Here is an 11,831-nt window from a genome sequence, read left to right on the forward strand (position 1 = left end):
TTGATAGAGCTGTGGGGCTAAATCAAAATATTTTTCCCCATAGTGACAAATCCAACCTCAATATCTAAAGGTGTATATTTTAATCTTTAACAGTATTTTAGAATCCCATCTTTATTTCAATATGCAAGTCAGAGTATATTGTTTCATTATTGTATGCAGCGTACCTCGCTTGTGATTAATATTGTAGTTTTACCTTTCTTTCCGTGGCACAATTTGATACAAGAATTTGTAGTGTTTGCAGCTTCACTGACTTTCATGGAAAGCATAATGACCCAAAATGCATCATCAGCACTTTTCTATCCTGATAACAAAACGTTGATACATCAAATTTGGTCTGCGTTGATTGTAACAACCAATGTAGCATGTCGCGCATTAAGATATTAACATTCCGTTCCGTTTCATTGGAGCAACGTACAGTACTTAAGTTAATTAATATATAATCCAAATAGGAACATGGTGTATTCTATGAACAGGAGCATCACCATGACCAAAAACAGTCACAGAAATATAAAGGTTAACATGACGAACTTAAATGACAAATATAACAGATAAATGAAGTTTCAAATCATCTTGTTGGGTTATGATTTTGTTGATATGTCGTCCCTGTAATTGTTTAATCACAGACACGTTTGAAATGCTCTGAAGTGGTGTCGCTCAAGTCCTCAACATACACACGACATGGTCACTTCAACCTTTTTAGCCATTTAGAGGTGAGCAACACTACTCAGCAGAAATGACATCATCAGGCTTATAGCGCAAACCGTAGACCCAAGGTAAGCACTCTTTCTTTTCACATTTTTTTGTTTTCTGCCATAGTGGTGGCTGTCAATCAAACCAACAAAACGATATTAATATCAAAGTTTAGTCTTTTTTTTTTTTTTTTTTTTAAATCATATACTGTAGCTAAGTTTGTTCGTGACCAGTTAGCATAGAAGCTAACACAACTAGCATGTACGCTCGAGCAAAAACCCAAACATTAGCAGTGATTTTTCAACTTACGGGTTTAGGGTCCCTTGTTATTATCGTAAAGTAGCATTCAAATAAAATCGAACTTTCTTTATTTGATTGTCAAAGATGGATTCTGCAATATTTGTTAAATATGTTTTTCAGGTCTCCGAGTATCTGGGTTTGCCGCAATCACAGAAAAATGTATACGGCCGATAAAATATGTCATAAAAAGTACACCATTGATGGTTGAGTTGAACGAATCCAATTATATGGTAGTTTATTACAGAATCTGTTTTTCTTTCAAACATGACTAAACATTGTAAACTGAATGGTACATTTTCCTCCAATTCTGGAACGACCCATGAAGAACCCCAAAATTGCCCGCCGTTGATGTTGTGAAAAATCCGAAACGATAGTTCATGTTGAGCGAAAGGCCATTTGCCCACCGTGCAGCATGTTTCGAAAGCGACCAGCCGCCTTTTATGCATTTCATGAGCTTCTCCTCACCGCCTCCGCATCTGATATTCTTTGCGTCATGAGCTGCTCCTTTTCTCTTCCCATCATTCTGATACAAGTTGACCAAAGAATAGGATTCCAGAACATTGGAGAACTTGTTTCCCACATTTTCTGGCTTCTCTGTTTTTGCTTCCGGTGGTTTGCACCTTGTTGTAACTTTGTTTCACTTTGTGTTGTTGTATTTGGATTCATGAAGGGTTATACCCTATATACTGCACAACGCCTTCCAAATACTCGTGAGACCCTGGAAATGGATGGACAGTATTCGCCACACAATTGGTCGAATCCCAAAAATGGAATAAAAAAAGAACATATTTTTAGGAAACCTTTTGAATGAAAACTGAAAGTCTCACACTTTAATCACGCCTCGATTGCTCTATTTTTAAACCCACTGTTCGTGTATAAAGGCAAATTCGTAAAACCTATGCTATAGATACAGTAATTACAATACTGTACTGCATTTTTGATTTGGGATTGTTCAGATTTAACGACATGAAAACACCAGCAAGAACTCAATCAATCGTGAGTCTGTCGAGAGCTTATCAATATTCGGACCGCGAAGGCGTTGCGATAGAAAATAGTTTTGGGGATTTTACAGAATATATTCAAGACATTTGTTTTGTAATGAGGATGGATGTGTTCGAAGTATGCAAAACCCAAAATAAAGACATGAGTGGTACTGTGTCATCGTTGTCATGTATAGGAAATAAATAACTACAAAACAACATCAAGACTTTGGAGTAATGACTGCACATCAATGCAGCACTGACTTTATTCTCAAACACATTTTTAGAATCTAAAAATAAGAAAATCTTCATGGTTGTTGCCCAGAGTCCTTTCATCTGCCAAAAAACACATAAAATACAAAAAAGATACAGGGCGAGCAAGAGAGAGAGAGCGAGAGAGAGTCTCTCTCCTCATCATTAACACTAAAACATAACTTGATTAAAACATTTACACACAGCCAACAGAGCAATAGTTATAGGTTCATAAATAGCCTCTGTGCACAGAGAAGTCGAGATGACAAAAAAAAAGAGACCATGCAGCTCGAGCAAGCACGCCACTTTCTCTTCAACACACTCGCTCACTCGCGCACACACGTAACTTTGGATCCAAACTCATTTTGGAAACAGGCAGACGTGTGCACGGACGGAGGAGGAGCTGTCATCGTATAAACCTTAGCATTCGACAAATAATGATTTGACATTTCCTTATTTCAAGGACTAAAATACACTGGATTTGCGCCCGACAGATGTGTGAGAACAACGTGGGCTTGTGTGTGCTGTGCTCTTTTCACTTTGGCTGCAGCAATATACTATGGAGGTAAAGAAAACTAAGGGGACAGCTCGAACAATTGCATGACAGTATTTTACACACGCTCTTCAGAGCTTTTTAGAACTGGTAGACCAGCCAAACTATACAAAGAGACAAACAAAAACAGGTAGAAAGATTTTTTGTGTTTTATTTTATTTATTTTTTTAGGGCTAATGGGAATTTAGGAATTTTACGAAGGAGTATTTGGGTCGCACTGAAAAGAACCAATGAGAAAAATATATATAACCATACTGTACTCAACATACTGTTGACTTGAGATGAGGAGTTGTTGCTTGCTTTTGACCAAAAAAGATTGTTTATTATTATTTTTTGTTTTGCATATTAACACCATAATCACTGAGGTATTGTTATTCTCCAAATGTTTGCTTAAATTGCCTCGTTTGTTGGGTTTGCGTCGAAATATTTACAAATATTGGATGAAATGTCTGAAGTGATTATTACTGTGTATGGTCCGATATAATATTACATTTTATGACATTGTCAGAACTTCCTCCAAAATGTGCATTTGCGTGTGACCCTAATACGCCTTCGTAGCGGTCGGCGAGAATAATCCCTTTACATTATATACATCAACCTGCACTCTTCTGAGCCCAGCCTGTGAAAACCTTTGTGGAACACATGCTTTCAGTTCAAATCAATATAATGCTAAGTAGTAGATCAAATTCAACCAGTCTAACTAATCTACTGTATGCGCAGAGCCAGGAAGTCTCTCTGTTTTTACATTTCCTCTCTTCCCTCTCAAGGACACGATAAATATGCCCCATTTCGTTTCTCTTATTTGCTATGCGACTGTAACTCATTTTGGATAAACAAATATTTAGTGAGGACTTTTTGTGTGTCTTGTGGGGGCTCTACTGCAAATCCGCTCGAGTGGCGGTTCGAATGAGGTTCCGCACTGTGGCAGAAGCAGGATGTGAACGATGTTTGGTGTCACTTTGCTCGGAAATTAACTCAGGTACAAAGATTTATCTCGCTGAGGTCCTCTGGAAGACAAAATTGAGAAAAACAATTAGCAAAGCCCTCATATGCAACATTACATTCATTCATTCATTCATTCATCTTCCGTTTCGCTTCTCCTCACGCGGGTCGCGGGCGTGCCGGAGCCGACCGTGGCTGTCTTCGGGCGAGAGGCGGGGTACACCCAGAATTGGTCGCCAGCCAATCGCAGGGCACACCCAAACAAACAACCATGCGCACTCACATTCGTACCTACGGGCAATTTAGAGTCTTCAATGAACCTAGCCTGCATCTTTTTGGGATGTGGGAGGAAACCGGAAAACCGGAGAAAACCCACGCAGGCACGGGGAGAACATGCAAAGTCCACGCAGGCGGGGCCGGGACTTGAACCCCGGTCCTCAGAACTGCGAGGCAGATGTGCTAACCAGTCGTCCACCGTGCCGCCACAACATTACAGAACAGCAAAATGCATAACAACGAATATGAACTGCACTGGCCTAGCAGTTAGCATGTCTGCCTCACAGTTCAAAGTCCAATGTGTGTTGTACGTTTTTTTTTTTTTGAAACTGTCCAAACCGTTCAGTTCGACTGTTTCGATCCAGTCCGCACGTGTCTCGTTCGGTTCATATGCACGCACAACCGTTTTTTTTTCTTATTCAGTAACGAGACGAAGTCTTTTGTACACTCCTTTGTGTTATCGGGCGGGGAATGTTGGAGCAGCTGGAAAAAAGTAAAAAGACGTCAGACGGCGCTCCAGACACTGCTCCAGTCACGCAACGCTGTGTGTGAATATGGCAAAATTAGCAGCATCCCTATGGTGTCGTACACGCACACACAATCGCTAAGTCTGGTCAGCAAACAGCTTCGTCATGAAGTCATTTAAGTGAATATAAAGCAAATCATGTATTGTCGGTTTTGGGGCACTTCAAAATAGAAATGGTGGCAGGAGTGTGTCGACTCCCATATGTTATTTTTTTGAATTTGATGTTCATGCTCTGATTTAATGCCCTGCGATGGGCTGGCGACCAGTTCAGGGTGTGCCCCGCCTCTCGCCCGAAGATAGCTGGGATAGGCTCCGGCACGCCCGCCACCCTTGTGAGGATAAAGCACTACAGAAAATGGATGGATGCTCTGATTTAAAAAAAACTAAGAATAATAATCTGAAGTTACTCACAAATTACTCTTTACTTGAGTATTTTTTTCATTGAGCACTTTCTTACTCTTACTCAAGTAAATATTTGGATGACTCCTTTTTACTTTTACTAGAGTCATATTATTCTAAAGTAGCAGTACTCTTACTTGAGTACAATATTTGGCTACTCACCCCACCGCTGGTTAAGGCTAACTAGCGCTACGCTGGACTCTAACAACACACATAGTCCGATATGTAGATTCGAGTGCATACTGGACATTCGGACCCACTGCCTACGAATGCATTGCAGACTCTTCTGCTTTCTACTGAGGTTGTACTGTGTGATGGGTTGAAGCACTCTTCCCCGGTTCGTTCTACCGATGCCAAGTCGAGATATAACTAGCAGATTCCTGCAGTATTACTCTCTCGCCGAGCCCACAGCAACTCTAAATATGAATAAAAACAAAAAAACTGTATGGACTTGAAACCATTTGGGCTTTGTCACCGTTTTTGAATCAGACGCCACACATTGTACTATCACTATTGTTTTTTTTTAGTCTTTGTTGATATTTTTTGCATGAATGTTGTCGTGTTATGTACTGGTTAATTTCTGCTGCATGTATAATTTCTGCTGCCTCTTGGCTTTTGAAAGAGAGATTTTCTCTCTCAACAAGCTTTAACCTGGTTAAATAAATATAATAAATAAATATAAAATAAGGCCTGCCCTCGACCTGCTGGACTCTAATGTGAAACCTTCACCTGTCAATCCAATGACGCTGAAAATGGGTTTGCTGAAGTCAACTACTGCCTGGCACGCGCGCGCGCACGCACGCACGCACACACACAGGCATTCGTAAGGCACATCTGCGTCACAGTTCTGAGGACCCCGGTTCCAATCTGGCCTCGCCTGTGTGGAGTTTGCATGTTCTCCCCGTGCCTGCGTGGCTTTTCTCCAGGTACTCCGGTTTCCGCCCACATCCCCAAAATGTATGGTAGGTTAATTAAGGACTCTAAATTGCCCGTAGGTGTGAATGTGAGTGGGAATGGTTGCGTTTATATGTGCCTTGCGATTGGCTGGCGACCAGTTCAGGGTGTGTACAGTTAGCTGGGATAGGCTCCAGCGTACACGTGACCCTAGTGAGGATAAGCGGTGTAGAAAACGGTTGGATGGACGGTTTCACAAGAAGGAGCACTGAGTTAAGATTAGCTTGTCTTTCAGTATTGTCAGCCATGTTTTTTGTTTACTTTGGACTGACACACTTTGAGACTGGTTGTCCAAATGGTATTCTATATATCTTACTTTCCAGCAGTCTGGAATGCAACAATAGACCACACGCTTGAAGAAACCAAGGCACACTTTCTTGGACTTGTGATGTTCCCTGAACACTTACCCGTTGCCATGGTAATCACCGCTCCAGTCGAGAGACGGGTGATGGTTCGGCATGTGTCGACTCAGCTGGTGGTAGTCTACTGATGATGACATTACCGCTCCGCTATTCATCAGGCCTCCTCCGATTGGCTGATACTCCGGCTGGAGGGAGTAGGCCTGGAATAAAATCAAAGAGCGGCGTGAACAATCGTTCAGAGAAACGTCAGTGAGCGCAAGTGTAATGCTCTGAGCTATGGACGTGGAGATTCATATTCCAAAGGCTGTTATAGAGTTGACTGAGTGCATGCGTAATGGAAGTTGGTAGATTTGTGGGCGTAGAATAGCAGCCATCAAGATGATCAATTACACAGTTTGGAGTGTCTTGCTGACTGCAGGATGAGGAGATAAGAGAGGGAGAGGGAGGTGAACAGGAGCTCATGTCTCTAATGGCAAGATACTTGAAGAGTAAAATCAGCCAATGCGGTGAAGTATGTGTGTGTGTGTGTGTTTGTGTGTGTGTGCGCATGCAGATACAGAAAGGAGGCTGAAAGGGAAGTTAATCGGAGTGTTGTGTGTGAAAGAGGAGGACAGCAGGTGGTTGGGTTCTCCCCCTCTGCTTCCCTACCTCACCTATTCATCCTTTGTCGAGCAAATTCTTCTCCTTCACTCCTTCACAAAGACCCCATCTGCCTCTTTTGTCTCTGTCTTTCCCTTCCCCCCACACAATTCCCCTCACTCTCCACTCAGAGGAAAAGAAAAACTTTGGAGCTCTGTAACATTGTTCTCTTCCTGTTTTTGGGGGGCAATATATATATATATACAGTATTTGGCCTGCTTTATTTTTGAGACTGCTTGAAAGTGGCTCATTCCAAATAATTATGCTACAGTAATGTTCTGTACATGCATATAGTTCAGAGTGTGCATATTCAATTCAAATTTAACAAGGTCATGAAAGAGTTATCCAAGCCAAGGTCGGAACATCACAATGTAGCACATGCATCACAATGCTATCCCAAACACTTTGTCATAGCCAGCAGTGTTAGCTTTTTTACAGGCTATCCTAAAGTGCCTGAAAATGTAAAAATAAATACTTGGACCCGACCGATTAATCAGCCGGTCGATTTAATTGGCCCATATTAGCCATTTTCTAATCGCCAAAAATCAGTTGATTTTTAAATTTTGTTTTAAACTTTTTTTTATACGTTAACACATTACAACAAACTGTAAGACACAGATAATGACATTCAAACAAACAAAAATAAATCGGCAAAATAAAATCAGCCTGTTTTTGCTAATTTTTCTCTCATTGTTAAATTAAACAAATACTCAAGGACCAAATATTTTAAAACAGTCAAATTTTCGACCTGTAATTCATATATTTATTGTTGTAAGCGTCAAGGGTCCAAAAAATAAATTCTATTATTCATTATATATTTTTTTAATTACCGTAATTTCTCATGTATAATGCGCACCCCCAAAGTTGACCTCCAAATTCTGGAAAAACCCTTCTACCCATGTATAATGAATTTTTATAATGCATGATTTTGCTTCTACCCATATGATCAAAACATGCAGTATTTTTTCAAACAATTATTCTGAAGTTAAGCACTTTATTTGAATATGTAATACTTATTATTAATACTTATTATTTACTTGCTCTTATTTTGAAATTTACAGCCTTACTTTTATTTAGTAAATGAGAAAACACATAGTTGTGCTCATATGTTTGATTACCCTGGCAGAATTTCTAAGATGGGTACACCTCTTTAAAGAAAACATGAAGGGCTAGGCGAAACAAATTTTATTTTAATGGGATTCAAATTAAACTGTCAAGCATTTCAGAAAAGCATTATCATGAAACAAAACATAACCATAAAGAAATTAATGATGGTTGTTATTCAGTCTTCTTTTAAAAAGCAATATTTCACAAATTCTGCTAGTGTATGTAAACTTATGAGCACAACTGTACATACAGTATATGCAGTCATACCTACCCCTGTCATATTGGAATGAAAGTGTAGGCTACACCTTTTTTTAACCGCTAGGTGACGGCATATTAGAATGAAAGTGTACACCTTTCTTAAAACCTCTAGGTTGCGGTGACATTGGAATGAAAGTGTACAGCTTTTTCATAACCTGTAGATGGCGGCATACATTGATAAAATGTGAAAGTTTTTTCATTTCCCCCTATACCTATGTATAATGCGCACTATTGACCTTTGACAATTTTTGGGGGGTAAAATGGGCATTATACACGAGAAATTATGGTAATCATCCGATTATCGGTTAAGAATTTTACTCTGCATAATATCGGAATCGGCATCAGCCTAAAAAATCCATATCGGTACCATACCTAAAAATAAAAGTTGTTAAATGAATGTGGCTAGATTAGCACAGTCACAGAAACACAGATGGATAATAAGGCATCCTGCTACAATTAATTTCTGTGATGTTACTGCTCTACTGCATATCATTAATCAATTTAGGTCGACTAATCCACTAGCAAACAGAAGATCCAGTCTGTAACTTCAGTTGGAAAAAAACATCTTTTCACCAGGATGAACAGAATAATAAACATTATCTGAATTCCGATCAGTTTCATTCAGTGGATTTCTGAGGTCCACAAGTAAATTGAGGTACTGTTGATTCCCTCCATCTCTGACTCACATCCAATTCCCTGTGTGAGTGTGTGTGTGCGCGTGTGTGTGTGTCTGTTAGTCTCCCTATATTCAGCTCAAGAAGATTGTAGACTGTGTTTATCAGAAACAGGCTGGTGTAATATGAATCCTAAAGCCATACTAAACCGATAAACATACCAATAGTCGGGCCAAATTTGAACACCCCCCCTGACCGATTTTTCTGTGGTGTGGTGTATGTTAAGAGTGATTTTCGTCTCTGATCTGCTCGGAAAACGGTCTGGGCCGACAATAGTAAATGTCAAACCTGTTCACTATTTATGTTTCTGTGCAGCAAACGAGATTGGTTTCACCAGGGACTCTGCGATTGTGACGTGAAATTAACGACAGCTTGTGCTGCTGCCGGACACACATTGAGAAGCATTCGGTTGTGCTCAGTGTTTGGACAGTGTTTACCAAGTTATTTGCCACATTAATAATGACAGGAAGAATTTTCCACCTCAGTGTAGTTACGAGAGAAGCTAAGAGTTAGCCAAGATTCTTCCGTTTCATTTTCTACAAGGACTCTTCTTTGTATATTCTGTCACACTATATACCCTGTGGGACAATGCTAAATCTCACAGGTCAGTGTTGGTACTACGACAGACATCTGGTTTGGGCGAGAAAACTCTGGATTCTTGACGTAGATATGTGACATATTTGGTGTGCTGTTTTGGTCACCTCGACACACTACACACTATGGACGTATGCGCATAGTCCCATTTGCGTAAGAGGGAAAAGGTGCACAGTTGCGCACTTATCTGGCTGTGCAGATTCTCCCATCCACTTTAATCTGTCATTTCTGCTGCTTCATGCCAGATATGAACTCTGGGTGGAGCAACCCTGAAATATGGGAGTTCCCTGGCGAATCTGGCCTTGCGCACATTCTCCCGTCAGTTTAAAAACTTTTCCTCTTACGCACTTCAAAAGTCAAGCCTCCTGGGAAGGTTAAAATATCACATTGCACTTGAAGTTTGGAGGCAGTTACAATATATTAGGGTTGTGGAAAAAAAAAATTGCCTAACTCAGCTAAATCGACCACAAAAATTGGTTGATGCAAAAATTTCTGCCTCGAGGCAATAAAAAATATAGTAAAAGCATATTTGCACCACGCAGAACCAATTTGCACCACCTGGAACCATTTGGCCACTGTCCATGTTTATCGCACAGAGATTTATTGCAGACTGACGCATTGTTGGGGCAGTGGAAAAGCATTGCCCAAAACAACAGAGGAGCGTCTGTTGGTGATTTTTAAGACACAGACATGCAAATACCAAAGGCATTAAAAAGGTGACCAAAAAAAAACATTGTAGGGGGGATCTGGAGGATTTAACATAAATTAAGCAATCTGGAAGACTCTGAAGAGTACAATAAGGCAAAATAAATTGTGTTCACACAGAAAAACATTTATTTCCAAGTACATGTTGACGTACAAATTTAAGATTATACTTAAATTTGCCTCCTTTCTTTGCTTTTGTGTTTGGGCTCCAACTTGAGCCAGGCCCATCTCCACCTGCACCTGATGCCTGCTTCAAGCTGTGCCACATGAATAGAATCCTCCTCTTTAAGTGCTTTCATTCTAAAATTGAATTGACTAAAATCATTGTCTGTTTCACTTCATTTTTCAACCTTACAAACTTTAAAGGCTAATCCAAAATGCATCCTCCAGGAAAATATTAAATACAATATTCTTTATTGGCTATTTCTGAATTTGAAGTTAGTTCATTCTGTGTTGTGACATAATCCTTAACATCGCTCTGTCGCTTACTACATTTAACATTAACATCCGTAAACTAATTAGCTACAATACAAGATATACTAGCGGATCAACTCTTGTCGCCGATGTTGTACACATCATTTTTTCCTCTTTAATGTACATTGAGCACCCCATATTGACAGAAAAAAAAAATCGGAATTGTTGAAATTTTTGCAGATTTATGAAAAAAGAAAAACTTAAATATCACACAGCATTAAGTATTCAGACCCGTTGCTAAGTATTTAGTAGACGCACCCTTTTGAGCTAATACAACCATGAGTCTTTTTAGGAATGATGCAACAAGTTTTTCACACCTGAATTTGGGGTACTCTGCCATTCCTGCTTGCAGATCCTCTCCAGTTCTGTCAGGTTGGATGGTGAACAGTGGGCAGCCATTTTCAGGTCTTTCCAGAGATGCTCAATTGGGTTTAAGTCAGGGCTCTGGCTGGGCCATTCAAAAATAGTCACGGAGTTGTTCTGAAGCCACTCCTTCGGTATTTTAGCTGTGTGCTTAGGGTCATTGTCTTTTTCTAAGGTAAACCTTCGGGGCAATCTGAGGTTGTGCACACTCTGGAGAAGGTTGTCATCCAGGATATCCCTGTACTTGGCCGCATTCATCTTTCCTTCAATTGCAACCAGTCTCCCTGTCCCTGCAGCTGAAAAACACACCCAGCATGATGCCGCCACTACCATGCTTCACTGTTGGGACTGTATTGAACAGGTGATGCGCAGTCCCTGGTTTTCTCCACACATGCCACTTAGAATTAAGGCCAACAATTTCTATCTTGGTCTTATCAGACCAGAGAATCTTATTTCTCACCATCTTGGAGTCCTTCATGTGTTTTTTATCAAACTCCATGCGGGCTTTCATGTGTCTTGCACTGAGGAGAGGCTTCCGTCTCAACCTACACTGTGAAATTCAAGACTGCATTCCCAAAGGACTTATCCCAACGTGTAACTACACTCAACCATAAATGGCTCAAGATGAACACTGTGCTTGACCCACGCTTTGAGTATTTAAAATGTCTTGCAAAGGGACAGTGAGCAGAGGTTTGGACCAGCCTTGAGGCCGTACTGGAACAGTGGAAGGATACCATCACACAGGAGCCAGCACAGAAAAAGAGCTTCTTTCTCTCTTCAGTT

General features: G+C 40.4%; 1 protein-coding gene across 6 annotated transcripts in view; it reads right to left on the reverse strand.

Moving 5' to 3' along the window:
• Positions 1-2,191: 2,191 nt before the first annotated feature.
• tox (thymocyte selection-associated high mobility group box) overlaps positions 2,192-11,831 on the reverse strand; it is an 89,851-nt gene continuing 80,211 nt past the window's right edge. For all 6 annotated transcript variants that reach the window (XM_061797866.1, XM_061797869.1, XM_061797867.1 and 3 more), the window contains 2 exons: positions 6,280-6,434; positions 2,192-3,782 (listed from right to left, as the gene is read on the reverse strand). In XM_061797866.1, the coding sequence (XP_061653850.1) occupies positions 3,746-3,782; positions 6,280-6,434 (192 nt within the window). In that variant the 3' untranslated portion in view covers positions 2,192-3,745. The remainder of the gene's footprint in view (positions 3,783-6,279; positions 6,435-11,831) is intronic.

The sequence above is a fragment of the Phyllopteryx taeniolatus genome, chromosome 14 (genome assembly GCF_024500385.1).
Source record: "Phyllopteryx taeniolatus isolate TA_2022b chromosome 14, UOR_Ptae_1.2, whole genome shotgun sequence".
Lineage (NCBI taxonomy): Eukaryota > Metazoa > Chordata > Actinopteri > Syngnathiformes > Syngnathidae > Phyllopteryx > Phyllopteryx taeniolatus.